This window comes from Tursiops truncatus, chromosome 10 (assembly GCF_011762595.2).
Source record: "Tursiops truncatus isolate mTurTru1 chromosome 10, mTurTru1.mat.Y, whole genome shotgun sequence".
Classification (NCBI taxonomy): Eukaryota; Metazoa; Chordata; class Mammalia; order Artiodactyla; family Delphinidae; genus Tursiops; species Tursiops truncatus.
The window spans coordinates 31,777,593-31,803,127 of record NC_047043.1 but is presented as its reverse complement, the minus strand read 5'-3'; the positions used below and the strand labels follow the sequence as shown (position 1 = coordinate 31,803,127).

The 25,535-nt window shown below is 44.2% G+C and overlaps 2 protein-coding genes and 1 pseudogene across 6 annotated transcripts; 2 read left to right on the top strand and 1 right to left on the bottom strand.

Annotated features, from left to right (window-relative positions):
- The first annotated feature begins 3,782 nt into the window (after nucleotides 1–3,782).
- Nucleotides 3,783–9,716, top strand: RPL7L1 (ribosomal protein L7 like 1). The gene is made up of 7 exons (XM_004323359.4): nucleotides 3,783–4,056; nucleotides 4,670–4,778; nucleotides 5,450–5,613; nucleotides 6,734–6,871; nucleotides 7,543–7,652; nucleotides 7,786–8,000; nucleotides 8,423–9,716. Exons 1-6 carry the CDS (start codon nucleotides 4,016–4,018, stop codon nucleotides 7,992–7,994), a joined length of 771 nt encoding a protein of 256 aa, XP_004323407.1. The 5' UTR covers nucleotides 3,783–4,015; the 3' UTR covers nucleotides 7,995–8,000; nucleotides 8,423–9,716.
- Nucleotides 8,520–24,007, bottom strand: LOC117313851 (peroxisomal biogenesis factor 39). 5 transcript variants are annotated; one of them, XM_073810705.1, is made up of 6 exons: nucleotides 23,380–24,007; nucleotides 22,975–23,109; nucleotides 13,778–20,586; nucleotides 12,350–13,490; nucleotides 11,153–11,948; nucleotides 8,520–9,301 (listed from the first exon to the last, which is right to left on the bottom strand). In XM_073810705.1, exon 1 carries the CDS (start codon nucleotides 23,983–23,985, stop codon nucleotides 23,653–23,655), a length of 333 nt encoding a protein of 110 aa, XP_073666806.1. In that variant the 5' UTR covers nucleotides 23,986–24,007; the 3' UTR covers nucleotides 8,520–9,301; nucleotides 11,153–11,948; nucleotides 12,350–13,490; nucleotides 13,778–20,586; nucleotides 22,975–23,109; nucleotides 23,380–23,652. The 5 variants fall into 5 exon arrangements, with proteins under 5 accessions (XP_073666806.1, XP_073666805.1, XP_073666807.1 ...); XM_073810704.1 differs by lacking the exon at nucleotides 11,153–11,948; XM_073810706.1 differs by lacking the exon at nucleotides 11,153–11,948 and having other exon boundaries at nucleotides 12,350–12,493.
- Nucleotides 16,571–21,950, top strand: LOC109552495 (mitotic checkpoint serine/threonine-protein kinase BUB1 beta pseudogene; annotated as a pseudogene).
- Nucleotides 24,008–25,535: the final 1,528 nt, after the last annotated feature.

The following is a 25,535-nucleotide window of genomic DNA, read 5'->3' as shown; positions in this document are numbered from 1 at the left end:
CTCTACTTCTTAGGGTGTAAAATGAAGTCTTACTGAAGAAGTGTGGAAGGTAGGAAAAGCTAATGTTCCATTATCCCCGAAATAATTGAGAAGAGGTTTGGGTTTTTTCCATTTTGCATTTATTCTTACCTACTGCACACTGTCTCCTTCCTACCCTAGCTCTCCTGTGTCTACCCTCGACCCTCAGAAGGCTGCTGCCCTCCAGCTGTTCTCTCCTTTTCCTTCTCACTTTTGCTCCCTTTGCTCGTTTTGCATCAGGATCAAAAGCTGTTGTCCATGTTGGCTTCCCTGACTCCAGGCTCATCTGGCTGCTCTTCCCACTTGCCTCCTGGTAACCCACATCACTCTCTGAGGAAGCAACAAGGAAAACTTGAAACAAAACGAAGTCAACTGAAAGAAGGGTCATAATCCAAGAAAGAGGTTTGGGGCAGATGGGAAATTGCAAATTGAGCCCCCTTTTCGGTGTGTGGGGTGTGGTGGTTTTGCCTTACCGAGAAGGCATGGATTCCAAATAATCCCCAAATGCAGACAATACTGAAATAACTTATTGTGGGATATGTTAGGAAAGGGATCCTGGAGTCAATTCAAAGAACCACAAAATGTTGGTCCTGAAAGGAGTCTTTAAAAAAAAAGTATAGTCAAGTGGTTTCTAAAACAGGCAAATCACAAGAACCTAATTACCCAGAGAACGCTTTCTTAAACTAATACGTAAGTGATAAACAAAGGCAAAGCACAACTGTAAGTCTTCCTCCCATTCCAGGACCCACTCCCATTTCCCAAAAATAACCCCCATCAACTCTTTCTTGTACATCCTTCCAAAACTGTTATATACAAGTACATCTATAGCCAAGAAACAAAAACAACAAAACAACTGGGAACCACTCTCTTAACACCCTATTCTCTTCTGTATCTTGCGTTTTCAAATGTAACCAAATATCTGCAGTTTTATAGTCAGGATTCTTTGGTTTTAAGCATCAGAGACCAGTCTGCTTGGTTAACCAGCATAAAGGAGTTTTATAGGAAGGATAAAAATTAAAGGGAAGATTGAAGAACTTAAAGGCTTGAGAGGGACTTCCCTGGTGGTCCAGTGGGTAAGAGTCCAAGCTCCCAATGCAGGGTACCCGGGTTTGATCCCTGGTTGGGGAACTAGATCTTGCATGCATGCTGCAACTAAAGATCCCACATGCCACAACAAAGATCCTGCGTGCCACATCTAAGACCCAGCACAGCCTAAATAAATAAATACTAAAAAAAAAAAAAAGGGCTTGAGAAAGATAGGAATAAGAAAACTCCAAGAGGTCTTAGTAGGTGGAAATCCTTAAAAGTCTCCTCCTTTGGGCTTCCCTGGTGGCGCAGTAGTTGAGGGTCCGCCTGCCGATGCAGGGGACACGGGTTCGTGCCCCAGTCCGGGAAGATCCCACGTGCCACGGAGCTGCTGGGCCCGTGAGACATGGCCGCTGAGCCTGCGCGTCCGGAGCCTCTGCTCTGCAACGGGAGAGGCCACAACAGTGAGAGGCCCGCATACCGCAAAAAAAAAAACAAAACCGAAGTCTCCTCCTCTTCTTCCAACATCACTCTGCTGAAGATTCAAAACCTGGAAAAGAGGGTCTTATGGAGAAGTGGGAGGAGTTGAAAAGATTTTCCAAAGACCCCTTCAGTTTATGTACTGGGAGGGCAAGTGTGTTTGGATTAGATACCCCACCCTCCAAAGACTATTCAATGAGGGAGCGATCAGTCCAAAAGAGAAATGGATGGATGTCGGTGGGCAAAAAAATAAAAAATACTCCCCATCGAGATTTCGGGACACAAAGACCTACCTCACTCCGTATAATTGCATGGTCTTCCATACATTTTTTAACTATTCCCTAATGATGGACAACTGAAATGGTCAAGAAAAAAGAGAACAGAGGCCTATGAGGACAGGCTAAAAAGAATAAGATTCTTGAGGCTGTAAATGGCCCTGCCCCATCCTCATTCAGGAATGTCAGTTAAAAATCTCATGTCTTGCCCAGGGCCCAGGGCATATGCTCAATGATCAGTAAGCATGTTTTCAGTTAGTGAACATGTTTGGGTTCAGGAGGACTCTGTCTCTTTTTTCTTTGGATCAGTCTGGTGGAACGATGGCTTCCACACTGAGAATAAGTGCTCTTCTAGCACCATCTGCTGGCACTGGAAAGCCTTTCCTGAATCCCCGCCTCCGAGTCTTTCAGCCAGGAGTATTGTATTGTTAATACCTCTGAAATACCTTCAGTAGCACAGAACCTACCTTTTATCTGTAGACAGGGAAGTTACAAAATGTTTACTTTTTTGGTTTCTTGTTTACTATTTAATGGACACTTTACAGTTTGCCAATCTTTCTGTTTTGCCTTTCCACAAAGTAAGACACATGGTGAGGTGCTGAAAGAGCGAGTAAAAATGAGGCTCACGCCATAGCCTGTGACTCTGAAGACTATGTAGACCTTTGACGTTTATTCATCAGCTACTGCGCTCTGCACAAGGTACTGTCTTTGTGGTTGAACTAATTACATAGCACATACCAATACGATGCCTTGTGCTTAAGATGGTTAACAAGCCCCTGCAGGTGCCCATTGTTGTCAGAGGTGCTGTAGAAGATTCAGAGAAGTATGTGACAACTTCTCAGCCTCCAGAGAAGCCAGTCTAATCAGGAAAAACAAGCCAAACAATACAGGATAAAGTCTGTGGATATGCCTGTAAGCACTGTCAAAATATGACATTGCCTTAGACCTTAAGAGAAATATACATACTGTGCTAGACATTTGGCAATGCCTGGAAACAGTTTTGTTGTCACCACTGGGGTGGGGATGCTACTGGCATGCAGTGGGTAGAAGCTTGGGATGCTGCTAAACATCCTACAATGCACAGGACAGCCTCCGTTACAAAGAATTGTCTCGCCCCAAATGCCAGTAGTGCCGAGACTGAAAAACCTGTGCTAGACTCTTAGGATCAGTGATGAGCAAGGCAGGCATGATCTCTGCTCTCCTAGTATCATGGCGAAGAAATGTTAAAAATATAACAACTTGCTGAAGGAATTCAGAAGGATAGAGCCTACTCAAGAACTCTGCTGGTCACAGACGTGAAGTATCCCCATCACTTTGAAGCATGTTTAAAGTGCAGAATAGCGACCCCCGCCCCCTCCTGAATAAAAAATGTGCGTTTTAACAAGATCCTCAGGTTACTCCTATGCACATTAATGCTTGAGACGCGCCTGCTCTACAGGTTTCAGAAAAACACAGGAGGGGACTTTTCATTGTTTTATGAAGACCGGGAAAGAAGGAAGCATATGGCAGGTGGTTAAGAACTATATGAGGGAAGGTCCTGACTTGGTAAGTTGGAATTTCTAGTTTTCGGTTCAATAATAATTAACAAAGTGTTAACTGCTTACTGCCAGACTTTGTGCTAAACGCTTTATATGGAGTAGCTCATATAACTCGCCTAAGGCTATAGCAAGATCCATCATTATGTCAATTTAATGGGTAAAGGAAACTAAGGGACAGAGGGATTAAAGAACTTGCTCAGGGACCCACTGACGGAGCCAGGCCGACAGAATCAGAGTTGCCTTTTTTCACCGTCCTAGGTAGTCCATACACAGCTCCACCCACACGTGAGAGGCAAAACCATATCCCAGCTCTCCCCACCCAGAAAAGGAAACGTGCAGCCCAGCGAGCGGAAATTGGAGGAGCAGCTCCCACCCCCCACCGGAAGTCGGTGCATTGTGGGAAGCGTTTCGTTGTTTGTTTACACTGTGGCCTCCAGCATTATGAGAGTACAGCTGGAATAAAAAAGGCTGTGTTTTGAAGATAACACGGCTCTAAAAAGCTTCGAAGCGGTGCGAAGGAAGCTTTGTGCAACTTTTGGCGGGAATCGGGATTAGCAAAACCTCAGCTGTTCACTGCCGCTAAAACGGCCCGGACCGCCCCTCCATGGGCTAGAGTAGACGTCTCTATGGTCGAGTAAACAGAGAAGTTTCTCTCTTCCCCACGCGGTGGGGCTGCGCATGAGCAATAGCCGCAGAGTTGGAAAGATGGCGGAGGAAGAGTAAGTTTTGGGGGCTGTGAGCCGCTGGCTTGGCGTCTCGAGCATCCGGTGCCATCCACAGTGTTTATTTCTCGGTGGTGGAAAATAAGGATAATTGTGGACTGAAGGGAGAGAATAGGAAAGGTTCCAGATTACAGAGGGAGGAGTAAGGAGCCGTAGGGGTTGGGTGGGTGGGTGGGCGGGCGGAGGGGGCTGCAGTCGAGTTCGGGTTACCTCAAGGGGAGAGGATTGACTTCTGGGCAGCGGGGCTGGAGAGTGGGTTACTCCAGCCTGGCTTAAGTGTTACCCCTACAGATGGGTCTGCACCCGTCCCAGCCCCACGGGGCCGAATCTCATCGCTGATGGTGTCTGTAAAGCTGTGGCACTAGAAGCTCTGTTGACGTATATGAGGACCAGTGGTTAAGGGGTTCATGACATTTTAAAAGGTTTTGGAGACGAGGGAATGTGAGAGGTCTATTTTGAAGACTGGAGCCAGAAACCACAGATTTCAGAGGCGCCTCAGTCCTTAGTAATTTGAAGACAGTAATGTTTCCCGAAGCCCAGGATATGTTTCGGAAATCCGCTGAAGATTTGTTTACTTAATACTATCGTTTGTCTCCATTTTCTGTGTCAGGCCAAGAAAAAAGATCCCTTTGGTTCCAGAAAATCTCCTGAAAAAGAGGAAGGCTTATCAGGCCCTGAAAGCCACCCAGGCAAAGCAGGCGCTTTTGCAAAGGAAGGAGGTAATGGTGGAGAACCAGGTGGAGGGAATTAGAATTTGTATTTGATGAGTTTTATCCAGCATGTGTTGAACTAGATTTGGTACTGACAGTCTCTTCTCCCATCGGTTGGATTATGCAAGGTATAGGGTTCTTGTCTTTGCTTAGCAAATATGTATCACTTTCAGCGAACAAAATACTGGCATAAAGTTGTTAAGGAAAAAGTGAATGGAGAGTTCCAGGTTCATACCAAGTGATTTGAGAGACCAAACATGCTTGTGTACCTGAAAGAAAACTTTTTTAATATACCAAACGATTTTTGCTATTTGCTAAATGTTTTTGGAGAAATACGTATTTTGGAGGCAGGTAACAAAAGAAGTGTGAGCTTTATGATGCCTAACATAGTGTTAGGTTCCATAAACACTTGCTGGTAAACATTGGCTGACAGCACGTAAATTAATTGGGTTTTTGTTTATTTAGCAGGGACTTTTCCCAATAAGTTCCCAAGTTTTCTCAACATCACCTTCACTCGGGTATTTTGGTTTTCCCACTATATAGGAATAGAGAATGTTTGTCTGCGCCTCTTTCCAGAACATAGGGGGAAATAAGCTTTATCAGTAGTGACTAATGAATTACTGTTGTGGAAGTAAAGATGACCAGAGGCATAAAACGGTGATGGTTTGCCTTCTCTGTAGCAGAGGAAAGGAAAAGAGATCAAGTTTAAGCGACTAGAATGGTTCCTACATGATTCCTGGCGGCAACTACGTGACAAGGTGCGACTCAGACGACTAGAAGTGAAACCTCATGGCTTGGAAGTGCCAGATAAACATTCCTTGGCCTTTGTTTTACGCATCGAAAGGTAGGGAACTTGCTGGATTTCATGAGGCTGGGGCAAACTATTGGTTCAGCTTTAGGCCCTTTTTAGAGACATGAGATAGTAGGCCTTAAGCCATTAATGCAAGTTATGCTAGGAATTCAGGGTTGAGCAAAACATAGATTTTGTCTTCAAGATTAGGGAGACTGAGCTTAAGCAAACAGACATGAGAATACACTGACTGCTTTGAGGGTAAAGTGCTGGATGTGGGGACAAGGGGCCCTCGGTGTGGTGTGTCATGGTTTGGGACACTGGGAAGCAGGAACTTGAAGGTGAGACCTACAAACATGAAAGGGTTGGGAGAAGGCTTTCCAGGCACAGATGGAAAAAGTCCTGAAGTGGGGGATCAAGGCATCTTCTAGGAACTGAACCAGGGTCGAGTGGATGGAGCATGTTCAGTGCTGGGGAGAGTACAGAAAGCTTTTTCCACGTTTAGTGATACCTTACTTATTCCTATCAGCACATACAGCTCTGCCTCTGTTTCCCTACTCAGTCACCCGTGGGTTTTAAATATGTATGAGTCTCCTACCACTGCCATAATCTCTTTCCTGGACTATCACATCAGCTTTCTAGCTGGGTTTCCCGGACTCTGGTGTCAAGCACTATTTTGTTTTATATGCTCCCTCAGTGATGGCCAAACAAATCTGATCATGTCTCCTTTATTTAAAATCTTCCATAGTTTGGTTTTTTCTGGGGTTTTTTTTTTTTTTTTTGGCCCTCCTGTGTGGTTTGTAGGATCTTAGTTCCCTGACCAGGACTGAACCCAGACCCTCGGCAGTGAGAGCTTGGAGTCCTAACCACTGGACCACCAGGGAAGTCCTTAAAATCTTCCATAGCTTTTAATGCTCACAGAAGCAAGCCTGGCTTCCTTAGCTTGATGTGTTCAACCCCCCACACACACAAATTCAGGGATCATTTCTGTTCCCTTAGCACCTCGGGTATTGCTCCACATAGCATGGAAATGACCTGTTTACATAGCTGCTTCCCATTCAGTTGCACTTTGTTAAGTCACAGTCTGTGTCCTACCCTCTGGCTGCCCAGTAGTGGCAGACATTTCATGGGTGCTTGCTGGACAGAGCCTGACTTGCTCTGGTGTTCATTTCAGGATTAATGGGGTGAGTTTACTGGTGCAGAGGACCATCGCAAGACTTCGCCTGAGTAAGATTTTCAGTGGTGTCTTTATGCAAGTAACTCCTCGGACCATAAAAACGCTTCGTATAGTGGAACCTTATGTGACCTGGGGGTGAGTATGGATTTTTGTGTGAATTCACATGTTTGAGAAGGTTGAGAACATTGGGAGGCACAGGGTGCTGTCCTCCAGTGCTCATGTTGCCGTGTCCAGGGGACGTTTTGCTGCGACCACAGTCACCAGGAATCAGCTGCCAGCCTTGAGAGTCTCAGAACACGGGGCGGGTAGAGCGGGGGTTCCCAGAGCGGCTAACAATGGTCTGAACAGGGCTGTGGCAGGGCTTGGTCAGCTGTAGGCTAAGGCTGAGTAAGACGAGTAGAGGACAGATTAATTCTTGGAATCTTGAAGCAGAGCTAGGTAGTATTCCTTCAAACAGTAAAACCCAAAAAAGCCTTGGATTTCATTTCAAACTCTTGAATAGGGTCACTTAAGGCCAAAGTCCTAGACGATAAGCCAGGATGTATTTTTGCCTGGAAACTAAATCTTTATTTGGTGAGCGTTTGTATGCATAAATTTTAATTTCTAATTACATAGGGCCGCTTGGGTTTTTCACCTCCTTCAGGTGAATTTCCAGGCATCCCAGCTGCAGCATGTTGCAGGACACGTTGGGGAGGGGGGTTGGTAGAATCCTTAGCCAGGCTGCTGGACTGTGTGGCCAGTTAATACAGTGCGCCTGGTGGCCGTGGGGAGGTGGCTGAGGTTGTATTTTACTCTGCCACACATAGATTTCCAAATTTGAAGTCAGTTCGGGAACTCATCTTGAAACGTGGACAAGCCAAGGTCAAGAATAAAATCATCCCTTTGACAGACAACACGGTGATTGAGGAGCACCTGGGTAAGTGAACACCTTAGGAGTCGGAGCAGAAAGAGTCCCAAGAACCTGCCAGAGTGCCGAGCTCTGGCATATAAGAGCCTCACTGTTTGTGCTGGGAAAATGAATAAAGGAATCTGAACTTTATGTTTCTTAGGGAAGTTTGGTGTCATTTGCTTGGAAGACCTCATTCACGAAATTGCCTTTCCGGGGAAGAATTTTCAGGTGATCTCAGGATTCTTGCGCCCTTTCCAACTCTCAGTAGCCCGTCACGCTACCAAGAATAGAGTGGGCTTCCTCAAGGAAGTGGGCTCACCTGGCTATCGAGGTGAACGCATCAATCAGCTCATCCGGCAGCTGAACTAAACCCAGGTAAGGCAGGGCTGAAAACTGCCCTTGGGCTGACTTTGGATGGGCTATGCCTTGCCTCTTAAAAGATCTTTTTGCATTTACGAATGTATGAGAATAACTCGGGGTAGCGGGGCTGGTATTCCCAAGTCTAATGGATGGAGATACTTGGAACAGTGAATGCCTGGCTAGGGCATGGGGTTTTGTGTACCCCAAGAGTTACAGGATAGAAAACACTGACTAACCAGAAAACCTTCTGTGTTGCTGTGGTCATTTAGCTGGAGGTGGAGAGAGAATAATATTGAAAACTAATTTCAAAAAGGACCTGAAGATCTAAATCATCACTTGTTGAAGGAATGTTAATTCTTTGAAATTGCTCTTTATTGTGATTACTCTTAGGTGCCAAGTTGCATTTGAATTAATGAAATTGTGTTTTTCTTCCTCAGCACATCTGAAAGCACAGTGCATTGGAAGCATGTGTTTTTGTTTTATGGAATTGTTACCCAGTATCTTCAAGCAAGATTATTTTCTGCTGTATCTTCAGAAACTGGAGGGGAAGGGTCAGGGAAAAGATGGTGATGTTCAGGGCAGGCACTTTTCATCCCACTTCAGTTCCAAGAAAAAGTTCCTGTGTGTTTTCTGCGAAGACCGCCGTCCACCTCAAACCAGCAAAGGACTTGTGCCATGGAGGAGGGAGTCCTGTTTTATCACACCTATCCTGGGATTTAATGTTGGTGAACGAACAAATACCCACATATGAATACAAGACAGCAGTGGACCAGGCCCAGGGGCATATTGAACCTGGGGTATCCAAGGGCCTTGTTTTAGAAAGAACTTGAAATACAATTAGAAAGAAGCGCACAAAAACAATGCCCTGTTGTCTGCTGTGAGTCTGTGTTCTAACTTCCGTGACGGCTTAGTGAGCTCTCCAACTGGCTGGCTCTGGGTGTATCTGGTAGCTTCCTTATTATCATCTTTGCAGCTGGCTTAGTGCTTTTCTCAAGCTCAGGATTTTAACCGACTCTTGGATCTATGCGAAGGGAAGGACCCTTTCCCCAGGAAAACAAACATGCATACACTCCAGTTTTTTTCTTGGAAGTGTAGGGTGTTGGTAGATCTTTCTCAGGGACCCAGGCATCTTATGTGAAGAAGTCCTGCTCTACCAGGATTGGTCACGTGGGCTCTGACCTTGCTAGTGTCCTCTGGTTCTGTGCCCTGTGGAAGACCAAGGCTTACCAAGGTGGCTTTTTTCCCTTCAAGCCAGTGGGTGTTTCCTATTAAGAACATGGTAGATTGCTGAGCCCCTGTGCCTTTAATCAGTTGGTCTAAAAAAGAAACAGAAAATTTTATTCGAGCCAAATTTGAGGATTATAACCCACGAGGAGCATCTCACAAAGCCCTGAGAACTGTTCTGCCCATTAGAAGTCAAGACACAGTTGTATAAGCTTTTTGAGACAGAGGAGGGTTGTACATCAAATGACATATAATTGACAATTTACATAATCCAGACTTGAGCACCATGTGACCCCTTATCAAGAAGGAATTTTACCCTTAAGGAATTGTTGTCTTAGGAGAACGTTTCTCTTTATGGTTGAGTGGAAATTTCTGCTGATGGGGGAGGTTTGGTCAATGCATAACGCAGATAACACAGCACACAGTGGTGGGCGAGAGGAGGCCAAAGGGCACAGATTTTTTGTTTAAATTTTTCTTGTCTTGCCATAAAATGTGTATCTTACAGTTTGCCCCTGTTGATCATTAATCTTTTGACAGAAAGCATTAGGTGACCAAATGTTTGGTCCCTCAAAGCTAGGGGGCTGCTTGCCCGCCTCAGTGTCTATCATGTCCCTTGATGCCGGCTCCTAGTAGCCCGGTTCTCTCTTTTAGAGGGTTATACTGGCAGAATATTTGTCAAGGATTGACAGCCAATTCCAAGTTGTCCAAAAAGGTACTTAAGCCAGTTTTCCTTGCATGTACATTGTGTATGTCCATAATTTTATAGAAAACTATAGATGTGACCTATAGTTCCAAGTCATTCAAACATCATTATCTTAGTAGGAGCAAATGACACAGTGTGAAAGGCAAGAAACTATCACCTTGTAAGTTCCACAAACTCATTTAAATTGGTAGGAGGAGGAACAATGTTATTAGCAAAAGTTCAAGCCAAAATTCTGGACCAAACCATTTTCGTAGTATCAATACTTCCTCTAAACTGGGAGAGAGGGTTGTTCAGAGCAAAAGTTTGACTCCTCATGGGTCACGAGGTGAATTAAATATCACGGCCAAATGGTAGTACCATTGGAAAACTGATAGAAACCAGTGTGCCCGCACTAAAGGCAGACTGACAGCTTGGCAGGAACTATTTCCAAGGCTGCCTGTAAGTAAGTGACCAAGGGAAACCAATTGTGAATCTCCCTACTGGGGACAGCCAAGGTCATAAACTTGTTCCATAAATCCACTGGTTCCCATTAGGAGCTACCTGATACTCAACATCTAATATAAAGGATTATTTATGGCCAGAACAGGCAGCATTAATTAGCTGGTCAAAGGGGGTCTCACTGGGCTTCCTGGTGATGCAATGGTTAATAATCTACCTGCCAGGGCTTCTCTGGTGGTGCAGTGGTTAAGAATCCGCCTGCCAATACTGGGGACTCGGGCTCGAGCCCTGGTCCAGGAAGATCCCACATGCCATGGAGCAACTAAGCCCATGCATCACAACTACTGAGCCTGTGCTCTAGAGCCCGTGCTCTGCAACAAGAGAAGCCATCGCAATGAGAAGCCGGCGCACCGCTCTAGCTGTGGCACTCGCCACAGCTAGAGAACGCCCGCATGTAGCAACGAAGACCCAACGCAGCCAAAAATAAATAAGTAAATGTATTAAAAAGAACAAAAGCGAGTTTCAGTTCATTCAGGAGAGGCCTGATATGGTCCCTTCCAACATGGCTGCAAGGAGTCTTTTTTTTTTTTTTTTTTGCGGTACGCGGGCCTCTCACTGTTGTGGCCTCTCCCGTTGCGGAGCACAGGCTCCCAACAAGCAGGCTCAGCGGCCACGGTTCACGGGCCCAGCCGCTCCGCGGCATGTGGGATCTTCCCAGACCGGGGCACGAACCCGTGTCCCCTGCATTGGCAGGCGGACTCTCAACCACTGCGCCACCAGGGAAGCCCAAGGAGTCCTTTACCTGATGTCTTTTCCAATATGAATAATGTCCTGGTTGCAGGTCACGGTGGATCTGATCTTCATCCAAAGTTAGAGTACTGTGATAGCCTTCAGAAACAGTGTCCTTTTAATTAAACTTTGCAAGGAGCTATCTGAGAAGTGAGTCTTAGCCAGTAAATGCCTCAATTAACAAAACTAGAATATTCACTGAAACATAATCTTTTTCTTTCTAAAGTTAACCTCATTTCTACCAAATATCTGGTTAACTGACCATATAGCTAGCTATAAATGACAAAAGGCTTTAAGAGTCAAGGTTAAAGAACTTGATTACAATGCAATTGAAAAGAAACTTGGTTACTGCTGTGACATACACTAAAATTATGACTGATATCACTTACCAGGACATACCAGAATTTTGGGAGTTCCACTTAATTTCTAGAATGTATATATTAATAATGTTTACACATATGACATAAACTAAAGTTTTATCACCATCTATTTAACTGCTCCCCATTTAACATACCAAATATTCCTCTCTCTGAGATGGAGAGAAAACAAATATTTTGAGGTGCTCCAGGGACCCTTTGGAAAACCTCAAAGTTAGAGGTCAAATGACCTTCATTTAGTATTTGATCTTAGGAAAGTTTGTCAAAAATATCAAAAAGTTATGGGCTTCCCTGGTGGCGCAGTGGTTGAGAGTCCGCCTGCCGATGCTGGGGACACGGGTTCGTGCCCCGGTCTGGGAGGATCCCACATGCCGCGGAGCCGCTGGGCCCGTGAGCCATGGCTGCTGAGCCTGCGCGTCCGGAGCCTGTGCTCTGCAACGGGAGAGGCCACAACAGTGAGAGGCCCGCGTACCGAAAAAAAAAAAGTTTTAAAACACTTGGTCAAATAGAATCACAGGTCACTGTGAAACAATACCAATTCACTTAACCAGCGTGACGATAAAAGTTCTCAATAGCAGGGAATTTCCTGGTGGTTCAGTGATTAAGACTCAGTGCGCACACTGCCAGGGCCCCAGGTTCGATCCCTGGTCGGGGAACTAAAATCCCATGAGCCAAAAGCATGGCCAAAAAAATAAAAAACTTAAAATATCTCAATGGCAAATACAGATCACTTAAACACAAAGAAACTCACAATGTATTACCAAAAGCAGTTCAATATTTTAAGAAAACTTTGTCCTCTTAGAGGACCAAATTCAGGTTTTATACTACTTTACCTTTAAAACATTTCCTTGGGCTTCCCTGGTGGCGCAGTGGTTGAGAGTCCGCCTGCCGATGCAGGGGACACAGGTTCGTGCCCCGGTCCGGGAAGATCCCACGTGCCGCGGAGCGGCTGGGCCCGTGAGCCATGGCCGCTGAGCCTGTGCTCCACAACGGGAGAGGCCACAACAGTGAGAGGCCCGCGTACCGCAAAAAAAAAAAATTTCCTTAATTAAGTTCAATCTTATCTCAGCCAATTTTGACCATGCACAAAACTCTCAGTGTTCCTTTTCCACAAACTTTCCACAACTTTCTGTATCTATTCAGAAACAACCAGCTCTAAGACAAAACCTTTTTTTATTTTTAAAACCTTTTTTCCTTTAACAAAATGCATTTTCAATCCTCATACCTTCTTTGCTGAAAACACACATCCTACTTCCTTGCATACGGAAATGTTTCCCTTATAATTCTTAACCTTAAAACCTTAATTTTTCTCTGGAATTCCCTGGTGGTCCAGTGGTTAGGACTCCAAGCTTCCACTGCAGGGGGCACGAGTTCGATCCTGGTCAGGGAACTAGATCCTGCATGCCGCACATGGCACAGCCAAAATAAATAAATAAAAATGGTGTTTGTCATATCAGCATTTCCTGATTGACAAACTTATGCTTATGGTTTAGTTTTCCTCTTCTAAGAACATAGACCTCCCCAGCAATTAATGTTCCAGAATTTTATCCTGCTTGAAATGACCCAGATAGTGAATGAATTCTCATAATTTACCTTGGTTTAGTTTCAAGTTACCAAAATCTGCAGATACTAACCTTTTTTTTCTGGCTGCACCATGTGGCTTGCTGGATCTTAGTTCCCTGAGCAGGGATTGAACCTGGGCCTCTGGCAGTGAGAGCACAGAGTCCTAACCACTGGACCACCAGGGAATTCCCTGGTTCGACTTCTTTTAGGTGGCTCAGTTTCTCCCAATGACAGCCTAAAACCATCTTGGGTGCTCGGAACACTAGGTGATCAGCCTCTGTCACGCCGCCTGGATGAGCAGTACTTACTTAATGACTGTAATGGGGTTTCCCTATGGGACCGCTACACATCATGAAAATTGATCCTCAGACACTTCCCAGAGATCCTCAGTCATCTGAGGATGGCTTGTGGCTGGAAGGAGCAAAATGTCCCTTTATTCTTTGGCGCTGAATAATTCAGTCTCTGATTTCACTAGCAAAAGTTTTGTTCAGACCATATATCAACTCTTTTTTTTTTTTAAGCCAAATTTAACAAAACCCCAGCCACATGTTTCCCTGGGCCTCTTGCCCAGACGCCCTAGGTGCCTAGGAAATGCACCGGTGCCCCTTAAGACTCTAAGTCTTAAGTGAAAACCAGCTCAAATAAAACTTTTAGGATCAACACCCAAACAATGAGATCCAAATATCAGGAGAACCCACCAAAAACACCTGGGGAGTGCTGAGAAGCAGGTGGGGCTCAATGGGCCCACGCTGGCACCAAGCACTTGTTCTGCATAGACTCCCGGTGGCCTCTGGCAGGAGTCTCTGATATCCTGCTGACTACACCAAGCATATGTCGATGAAAAATTTTAATCAGTCGATCTAAAAAAGAAATGGAAAATTTTATTCGAGCCAAATTTGAGGATTATAACCCAGGAAGAGCATCTCACAAAGCCCTGAGAATTGTTCCGCCCATTAGAAGTCAAGATACAGTTATAAAAAAAAAAAAAAAAAAAAAAGATACAGTTATATATGCTTTTTGAGACAGAGGAGGGCTGTACATCAAATGACATATTATTGACAATTTACATAATCCACATCTGAGCACCATGTGACCCCTTATCAAGAAGGAATGTTACCTTTAAGGAACTGTCTTAGGAGAATGTTGCTCTTTATGGTTGAGTAGAAATTTCCGCCGATGGTAAAGGTTTGGTCAATGCATAATACAAGATACACAATGCACAGTGGTGGGAGAGAGGAGGCCAAAAGGCAGAGAAGATTTTTTGTTTAAATTTTTCTTCTCTTTCCATAAAATATGAATTTTATTTCACAGTTAACTGGCTCAAGAGTGAACCTGCCAGGATGAGATGTTATAGATGTTACTCTTATACTGTAAAGCACTGTGAAGTCAGATTACTTTAAAATGATGTATCAAAAAGTCACGGGAGGGCTTCCCTGGTGGTGCAGTGGTTGAGAGTCCGCCTGCCGACGCAGGGGACACGGGTTTGTGCCCCGGTCCGGGAAGATCCCACATGCCGCGGAGCGGCTGGGCCCGTGAGCCATGGCCGCTGAGCCTGCGCGTCCGGAGCCTGTGCTCCGCAACGGGAGAGGCCACAGCAGTGAGAGGCCCGCGAACCGCAAAAAAAAAAAAAAGTCACGGGAAAAGAGCAGTTGAGTGTGGAAGCCCCAGGGTTTATATCCCAGATCTGTTGTATACTAAATATGGAAATGTTTCCACTCTTGCCTATAAAATGAGGCTAATATAGCCTAGCCTGTCTGCCTCCCATGGTTAAGAGTATTAAGCAAAACAACAGTTTTTAACTTAGAAATCCATGTAAAGGAAGTTTTAAAAATTATGCTCTTCTGTATTGTGTACCATGTTATATACCATTCCCTGAACAAGTTATGGGACTATCCTTTTTTCTGGGGAAAATTAGCCCTATTAGTGTGTGCTAATGTGGGATCACGACAGTCAGCATAAATACCTGATATGTTCTAGGTGTAGGGAGAACAAAAGACCTAGTTTCAGGAAACAATAGTAGGTGCAGTGAGTCATGCGGCTGATTTAAAGAGACTGACTTTACAAGGTAGTTAAAGCTTTTCCTTGGCTCTAGAGCCTCTAGCCCCTTGCCTGACCCAGCTGGTTCTCAGAGCCTGAGGTTCTAGGGGTTGTTGTTGACTGGCTCTTTTTTATGCTTTGAGATTTCATTCGTTGTCATTCTGGGGCCAAGTTTTTTCATCAAGCCTTGTTTTTCACTGCCTATCTGGAGAATGGCTGTCTGAAATAAAAATGCCACTTGGATCCCAAATTCACTTCCACAACCACCAGAATAAGCTGAATCGGGAGATAAACACTAATTTCTACACTCCTAAGAAATCGTTCCCAGTTGGTCAGAACCGTTTAGTGTGTCCTAAGTAGCATTTTAAAAATAAAAACACATCTATGCACTGCAAGTAGTAAAGTATGAGATTTGTTTCAATTACATATAAGGACTGAAACAGGATTACATTTTTTTTTCTTTTTTTTAATTGAGGCTCACTGTCTAGAGATACAAATACAAAACAACCACAGCGGGGCTTCCCTGATGGCGCAGTGGCTAAGAATCCACCTGCCAATGCAGAGGAAACAGGTTCGAGCCCTTGCCTGGGAAGATCCCACATACCGCGGAGCAACTAAGCCCGTGTGCCACGACTACTGAGCCTGTGCTCTAGAGCCCGCGAGCCACACCTACTGAAGCCCTCGTGCCTAGAGCCCGTGCTCTACAACAAGAAGCCACTGCAATGAGAAGCCCGCGCACGGCAACAAAGAGTAGCCCCCGCTCACCGCAACTAGAGAAAGCCCACGCGCAGCAATGAAGACCCAATGCAGCCAAAAATAATAAATAAATTAAAAAACCACCACCACCACCACAGTGATGCTCCAAGGAGGCTTAAGTCCAGCTGACAGGTGGTGGTGAATGCACAAAAGAGAAACAGCAGTGGCCAGTATCCAGGGTCCTAGTCTAAGCAGGACACAGTCACACCCTCCAGATCTCAGAGTTACATCGACTGAAAGATGCACAACCTAAAAGCTGAGAATTATGTTTTATTTGGTGGACTTTCTGAGCACTCAAGCCTGGGAGGCAGCTTCTCAAGACAGTTCTGAGAGGCCGCTCCAAAGAAGTAAGGGAGCAGCCTTTACAGGATATACAGGAGTTCTGCAGCAAAAACCAGGTAGTCAGAACATCAAAAGATGACTGTTAACTAAAGAAAACCAAACATCTCAAGTTAACGAATTTAACACTTTTCTATGTATGAGAAGATGCAAGAGTCTGAGCTTATTGAAATCATTTCTTTGCTATGTACCTTAGCTGTCCAGGGCCAGTATCCTGCTCTTTCCCTTCCTGAGTCCCCTCAGGGTGCGCCCTTCGGGTGGCTGCAGTGGCTGAGGGCTTGGCAGCGGCAGCCCGCTTGTCTCTCCTCGAGTTCCCTCAGGGCTCACCGTCAGGGGCGCTTGTAGTGGCTGATGGCGTGATGGCTGCAGCATCCTTTGTTGATATGGCAGGCAACATTTTTCACCCACAGTGCTTCCCCTTAGTAATAAAATTTGACCAACATTTGGGAGACATTTCATGACCAATTTTGTCCCATGGTGCTAGGAAGGCTCATTCCTAGATCAGGCAAAGATTCTGTTGATAGCCTACTCGATTTGTTAACTCTTTTTGGATTAGGCCCTGTCGATAATGTAAAATCCTCTGGATCACCTGTCTTACTAGTCTATTATGATCCAGGAAATGTTTTCCCTTGTTGCTTCTTCTCATACCTAGAATCACACTGTTACAATTATTGATCTATTTCCTCAAGATGTTTAGCCATCATTAACTTTGTTGGAGACCTGGTTACACATTGGGTAATGCAAGAGACAATCTTATAAACTAGATGGGATACGTAATAAAGCTAGTAACATTAATAAGGTCATAGTACAGCAGAGAGAAACACAAAGCATAAACAATCTGGAAACAAAGAGAACAAATTAAAACAATGATTAGTATAACTAGTTGTAATTTGGTTGTAATAAACCATCAAGTCCACAGGAGACCCAGCTGGAGAAGCCAAATTCTGTAAGGACTAGGTAGAGGGAAGAAGATAAATGATTCATCTTTGTTTATAAAGGTATACTTTATCAACTTTTTGTAGGTCATAGCATAAGAGGAAAGGTTTTTCTAGAAAACAAAGATTAAAAGCCAGGATATTACAGAAAAAGTCATAAAATTATAAATCACGTTTATCAGTTCATTCAGTCCCATGTAATTAATTTCTGATGATCTGGATGAAGCGTTCAGGTTTTCCATTAGTTTTGCAATTTGTTACCTAGTTCAGTGGTATGATCCAAAAGTTATCAGAAACTTATATTTGTCAGAAATCCTTTTTATGAATTTTCTTGAAGATTTCCATTTTATAAAAGCTTCAGAGTAAAACAATGATTGTCTATAAATGACAAGACTTAAATGGCATGGTTAAAGATCTGATTACAAGGCAACTGGCAAGAAACTTGGATATTTCTATGACATGTAACATTTTAAGATAATAACTAGAATTATGACTGATAACACTATACCAGAGCATATCAGAATTTTAGGAATTTCACATAAATTTTGGAATATCTATAACATTTATCCATGCCATATAACTAAGGCTCATCTCCAATCATTTGACAATGTTTCTCAAGTAATTTAACATACCAAATAGGCCTAATTAGTTTAATAATCCTCTCTGAGATGTCTTAGGGTCCCTTTGAAGCATCCCAGAGGTAACCAGAGGTCAAAAGAACTTTTGTTAGAATTTGATATTTGGGATATTTGTCAGAAATATTAACACTTGGTCAAATAGGATCACAGGTCACTGTGAAACAACACTCACTTAACCAAAGTGACAAAAAATTTCCAAAAAAAAAAAAAGATCACTTAAAGGTAAAAAAGCTCACAAAATCTGTTACCAAAAGCAGTATTTCAAGAAAACTTTATTCTCTTAAAAGAGAGAACCAAATCCAGTCTTGCACCAGTCTACTTTTTTTTTTTCTTTCTTTTTTTTTTTTTTTTCAGTGCGCAGGCCTCTCACTGTTGTGACCTCTCCTGTTGCGGAGCACAGGCTCCGGACGCGCAGGCTCAGCGGCCATGGCTCACGGGGGGTCCAGCCGCTCCACGGCATGTGGGATCCTCCCGGACCGGGGCACGAACCCGTGTCCCCTGCATCGGCAGGCGGACTCTCAACCGCTGCGCCACCAGGGAAGCCCCAGTCTACTTTTAATAACAAAATCCATTTACGAAATTAAATTGAATCTAATATGAGCCTGACCATGTATAAAACTCCTTTTTCAGGGCTCCCTTTTTACAAATCTTCTACAAGTTTCTGTATTCATATTAATTTGTCCCTTATTTTTTTAATACAGAAATAACCAGCTCTAGGACAAAATCATTCTTTCCCCTTAACAAAACGTACTTCCGTTCCTCATACCTTCTTTTGCTGAAAACACACATCCTACTTTCCTTGCATACTGAAATATTTCCCTTATTATCTTTAGTAGTTCTAATTACATACTACAATTTTAACTGTTAAAAACCTTAATCTCTGGGCTTCCCTGGTGGCACAGTGGTTGAGAGTCCGCCTGCCGATGCAGGGGACACGGGTTCGTGCCCCAGTCCAGGAAGATCCCACATGCCACAGAGTGGCTGGGCCTGTAAGCCATGGCCGCTGAGCCTGAGCGTCCGGAGCCTGTGCTCCGCAACGGGAGAGGCCACAACAGTGAGAGGCCCGCGTACCGCAAAAAAAAGAAACATAAAAAAACTTAATCTCTAGCACAAACCAACAAGCAGCAAGTAATTATAAGCTGTTTGTCATACCAGCATTCCCTGATTGGAGTATCCCATAACCTCTAGAAACATATAAAATAATTTCTTTCCTCAATGTGGTACAAGGTATGTTTGTAATAAACCCAGACATCTTTAGTTTTTCCTTTCCTAAGACGAATAAAGTGATTAACTTTAGACCTGTTTAGCAATTAATGTTTCAGCATTTTATCTCATTTGAAACGACCTGGACATTCAATAAATTCCCATCATTTAACTTAACTTAGCAAAACTCAAGTTACCAAAAATCTAGAGAAACTATTTTAGACAGACATACCCAAGATATAATTATTTCTAAAAGAGTTCACCTGAAAACTCCTATCTCATTTACCTTCATTTTATAACTTATGAAAATATTATCCTACCACATTAATTTGTTGCTGTTGTTGCTGTTGACAAAGTCTGTAACAGAAATAACATGAATGCTGGGCTTCCCTGGTGGCACAGTGGTTAAGAATCCACCTGCCAATGCAGAGGACACGGGTTCAAGTCCTGGTCCGGGAAGATCCCACATGCCGTGGAGCAACTAAGCCCGTGCGCCACAACTACTGAGCCTGCACTCTAGAGCCCACGAGCCACAACTAAGCCTGTGCTCTAGAGCCCACGAGCCACAACTACCAAACACCGTGCGCCTAGAGCCCGTGCTCCACAACAAGAGAAGCCACCACAATGAGAAGCCCGCACACCACCAAGAAGAGTAGCCCCCACTCACCGCAACTAGAGAAGGCCCGCACACAGCAACGAAGACCCAACACAGCCAAAAAAAGACATGAATGTATTAACCTTTAGTAAACCTAGGTACAATACAGTAAGACATGTCTATATTAAATTAAGTCAGTGAGCTTAAGCTAGCTTTAATACCAGATGTTATACTATATATAAAACAGTTAACCAACAAGGACCTACGTATGGCACAGAGAACTATACTCAATACTTTCTTTTCCTTTATAGGAAAAAAATCTGAAAAAGAAAAAAAGTATATATATAAAACTGAACCACTTTGCTATACACCTGACACTAATACATTGTAAATCAACTATACATCAATAAAAACATATTTTTAAAAATGAAATGTTAATTTAATATTGAATATTTCTTAGATCACATAAACCTGAAATTCATTCTGACCACTTTCTTCTATGTTTAGAAATATTTAGTTTGTAACACCTTACTTTTAAGTTAATTATATAGAGCTTTTTAAATTTCAATTTTGATATTTCTAGAAGTACATACTTCTCATAATAATATGTCATAATAATGTACACACAGACACATAAACAGACAAAACTAGAGATCTCATAGCTTCACTTTAAAACTTAGTTATTGGGAAGAACTGCGCAGAAGGGGAGAGGCAGCATGTGGAAAGGAGGGCCTCTGGAGTGTGGAGTTCAGCAGTTTGGGGCCCAATTATTGAAGACAGCTGTGAAGCCACACACTCCTCTGGGTTCTCCGGATCTTCTGCCTCAGTTGCAAGCACCTCCTCCATCAAATGTCTTCAAATTCCTGAGAAACTGGAGCTCACTAGCGAGACTACAGACAGCCCTACTCAGTCACCCTGGTGTTCACAGTACCACAGACAACTGCTAAAATCCCAACCAGAGCTGAGTACCTCTGCAGAGTTTTTCGTAGAAGATAGACCAATGCCTAATTTGGAAATAGAGAAGGAAATTGAATTAGACAATGAGGATTACTGCATTAAACAAGAATACCCGTTATGCGAAGACCATAAATTATTCTGGGTGACGCCACGAAACTCTGCAGAGTTAACCATAATAAAGGTATCTTCTCAACCTGTCCCATGGGACTTTTATATCAACTTCAAGTTAAAGGAACGTTTAAATAAGGAGTGTGATAATTTGTGTCGCTGGTATCAATACCAAGATGGCTGTATCGTTTGGCACCAATATATAAACTGCTTCACCCTTCAGGATCTTCTTCAATACAGTGACTTTATGACCCATGAAATGACAGTGTTGATTATTTATAACCTCTTGACAATGGTGGAGAAACTACACAAAGCAGAAATAGTCCATGGTGACTTGAGTCCAAGGAGTCTGATTCTTAGAAACAGAATCCACGATCCCTATGATTGTAATAAGAACAATCAAGCTCTGAAGATAGTGGACTTTTCCTACAGTGTTGACCTTAGGGCACAGCTAGACGTTTTTAACCTCAGCGCCTTTCAGACTGTACAGATCCTGGAAGGACAAAAGATCCTGGCTAACTGTTCTTCTCCCTATCTGTTTGGTATAGCAGATTTAGCACATTTACTATTATTCAAGGAACACCTGCAGGTCTTCTGGGATGGGTCCCTCTGGAAACTTAGCCAAAATATTTCTGAGCTAAAAGGTGGTGAACTGTGGAATAAATTCTTTGTGCGGATTCTGAATGCCAGGGATGAGTCCACAGTGTCTGTTCTGCGGGAACTTGTGGCAGAAATGAATAGGGTGTTTGACACCACATTCCAAAGTCACCTGAACAAAGCTTTATGGAAGGTAGGGAAGTTAATCAGTCCTGGGGCTTTCCTCTTCCAGCAAGATATGCAGTCAAGTTTCTCACGGATTCCTGCCTAAAACCAATGGTTGTACTGTGGAACACTGGACCTGTATATGCTATGATTTAATATAGGTACACTACTAACACTTTTCTACTTTTTGATAGAAGTATATTTCTAGGTAACTGGCATTTTCTACTCAGCAAGGTACCTCCTCTTGGCCTTGTCTAACAAAGAACTGTTTTATTCTAAATGGATTCCGTATTAATGGGTACCTTGTTGTCATTTTTTAAACATCTTTATTGGAGTATATTTGCTTTACAATGGTGTGTTAGTTTCTGCTGTATAACAAAGTGAATCAGCTATACATACACATACATCCCCATATCTCCTCCCTCTTGCATCTCCCTCCCACTCTCCCTATCCCACCCCTCTAGGTGAACACAACCTTGTTGTCATTTAACGCATTTTTCTCAACTTTTCCCTGTGCTTTTCCCGTTTGTAATTTGTGACCTGTACCCTTAAGACCACTATGTATTTTGTAAAGAATAAAATAGTATTTGTCAAAACAAAAATTTAGTTATTGGGAGTTCCCTGTTGGTCCCGTGGTTTAAGACTCCAAGCTTCCACTGCAAGGGACGCAGGTTTGATCCCTGGTTGCGGAATTAAGATCCCACATGCTGTGTGCGACAGCCAAAAAAAAAAAACCTTAGTTATGAATCAGTTATTACAATATAAACTTACTAGTTTATAAATAACACTTGGAATGAATTAAATTTGCTTGCTCAGATTACTAAGCCTTTACTATTTATGGAAAAGACTTAAGATTTGTATTTGTCCTTGATAAACCTTTAAGGAGGCTATGAATTAGATTTTGGCTGAGGGAGACTTTCCACCTGTTTGAGTTTAAAAAGGCCACTTTTTCCTTTTTTTCTTCCTTAGTTTCAGGTTCTTTCTGATTGAGTTAATTAGGCTCAGTCTCAGGTTTCTGTGGGCTGTATTTACATTTCTGTTGTCAAGATTTGCAAGACAGGGACTCCCCTGGTGGTCCAGTGGGCTCCAAGGAATTCAAGCGTTTTTGTCAATCTTTTAAGCTGATTAATTGGCCTGTTGCCCCAAGTAATTGTTGGTCAAGTATCTCAGTGTAATTCTTTCCAGCAGCCCAGACTGCTCAGTACTTTTTTTTTTTTATTTGGCCGCGCAGTGTGGCATCTTAGTTCCCTGAGCAGGGATGGAACCCGTGCCCCCTGCAGCGGAAACGCAGAGGCTTAACCACCGGACCACCAGGGAAGTCCCCAAATATCTTTTCAACTGAGCAAATCCAAGTGTCTTTCAACCAGGTTCCCCCAGTATCTTTCAGCTGGGGGGCATTTTCTTCCAGTGTCTTTCACAACTGAGCTCCCCTAGTATCTTTCAACTAGGGAGGTCACTCCCCAATGTCTTTCAACTGGGGAGCCAGGCATCTGCTAGACACTGCCAAATAAAACTCAGGATAATCAACCAATAATCAGGAGATCCAAGAACCAGGAGAGACTCACCCAAGTTCGTATGAACTCTCCAAGGAGGCGGATGGGCACAAGAGGCCTCTGCCAGTACCAAGGGTCCGGTTCCTCGTAGAGTTCAGGCGAAGAGAAGTCTGCTCTGGTTCCCTCCATGGTCACCAAAACTGTAGACTGAAAAAGAAAAAAAAAAAAAGCAAAACCTCAAAGTTGAGAATTATTTTATTTGGCAGACTTTCTGAGGACGCAAGCCCAGGAGGCAGCCTCTCAGATAGCTCTGAGGGACTGCTCTGAAGGATAGATAGGAGTTCTGCGACAAAATCAGGTAGTCAGAACATCAACAGATTACTGTTAATTAAAGAAAACCCGACGTCTCACGTTAGTGAATTGAGCTTTTTTCTGTGAACAGGTAGATGCAAGAGTCTGGGCTCACTGACACCTTGCCTTTGATATGCGCCTTAGCTATCCAAGGCCAGTATCCTGTTCTTTCCCATCTTGAGCCCCCTCAGGGTGCGCCGTTGGTAGTGTCTGCAGTGGCTGAGGGCTTGGCAGCCGGCGGCCCATCTGTCTCCATCCTCGGTTCCCTAGGGCTCGCCGACGGGGCCGCAGCACTGGCTGACGGCTAGATGGCTGCAGCGTCCTTTGCGGATAGGGCAGCAACATTTTTCATTCACAGCTGCAAAGGACCTCGAGCCTCAGGAACCCACTATGTGCCATCTAGGAAGGCGCTGTCGCAGTCTCCCCGGAGCCAGGCTCTTCCAGGAGGGTCCTCTGCCCATAGGGAGGGTCGTCGGGCCTGTGGCCCCGGGTCTGGAAGGGCGGCGCGAGGGCGTCGGCGGAGCCCGAGGCCTCCCAGGGCTTGGGCCTCCGCGGGAGCCGGGACGCCGTGGGTTCGCCGAGGGTCGCCACGACGTGGCGTCTCTCCTGGCCGGGGAGTCCCCGGCCCTGCTGGACCAGCTGCAGGAGCTGCGCCAGGGTCACCGAAGCTGAGGCTGAGTCCGCGGGTTCAGGAGCCGCGCCACTCCCGCTCTGACTGCCGGACCGCTCCATGGCTGACGTGGAGCCTGAGCGCTTCCGGGAGGGATGGGTGCAACCACCGTCGGAGGAAGTGAAGGGGGGCGTAGACCGTACCAAGCGGCCCAGAGAGCGGGGAGCACTGGAAAACATGCTCTGCGCGGAAACGCTTCACCTACACATACACCACTTAACCCGCCCCAGAGCCTCCAACATGTAATGCTTTAGAACACGGGAAGGTTTGCACAGAATGGAACGTGCCTGCCGACACGCCGATGCAGGCAAAAAGACCTGAGTTTGCACACTCGCCCGGGCACCGCGCACACACCTGCGTTCATGCATGCGCTGAGACTACTGCATAGCCACGTCGTGGGGGGAGGGTGGGGGAGATAACCTCCATCCCAGGCTCCAGAGCACCAGACAGAAAATAATGGAGGAAATGTCTCCAGTGGTCTCAGGAAAACTGGAACAAAGGACACCACTGCAGAGCCTCGCCACTCTCTCCCCATTTCCTGCCGTCAGGACTATTCCAGACTTTCCCAGAGGGGAGAAGAGAAGATGAAGGCGGGTCGGGAGTGCTACATTCCCTCCAGCTGCTTGGGAAGCCAATGCCAATAAAACCCAGGTTTCTAAGTTTATCGAAAGCTAGCCTGATCTGGCACAGGCCGCCTTAATCAAGTAAGCAAAGCTTAATTACGACTAATCGGACAAACTGGCAGCATCTGCCTCCTGAAGTGATGCACTGCAGGGACACTACAGGTGCAGGGACACTGCATCTGCTCTGTAGTGTTCCTGCCAAAAGTGTTCACTCGGAATCTAAACTGGAGGAAATGAGCAGACAAACCAAAGTTAGAGACATTCTGCAAAATGACTGGCCTGGATGCTTTATAGATGTTGATACCATAAAAGACAAAGACAGAAAGGAAAAGACAAGATTGAGGAACTATGTCAGACTAAAGGAGATGTGAAAAATCCAAACTGTGATCCTGTATTGGAGCAAAATGAGGGGAAAATCGGTTACAAAGGACATTTTACCCTTGGGAAATTTTGCATATACTCTGTATATTAGATGACAGTGTTACATCAATGTTAAATTAGGTGCAGTAACTGTGCTTTGGTTATGTGGGAGAATGACCTTGTTCATAGGAGAGACATGCTGAAGTATTTATGGGTGAAATGTCATGAGAGAGAGAGGAAGAGAGAGCGAGCAAGCAAATGTGGCAAAATTGCTAAGAGCTGGTGAATCTAAATGGTTTGAAATTTCTCAAGATACTTCAAAAACAAACGTATGGTTACCAAAGGGTGGGGGGGGGAGAGATAAATTAGGAGTTTGGGATTAACATATACACACTACTATATATAAAATAATCAACAGGACCTACTGTATAGCGCAGGGAACTATAGTCAATATTCTGTAATAACCTATATGGGAAAAGAACCTGAAAAAGAATGGATATATGTATAACTGAATCACTTAGCTGTACACCTGAAACTAACACAACATTGTAAATCAACTATACTCCAATATAAAAGAAAAATAAAAAATAACTTAAAAAAATTTGTCAAGATGAAAAGTTGGAAGGGGT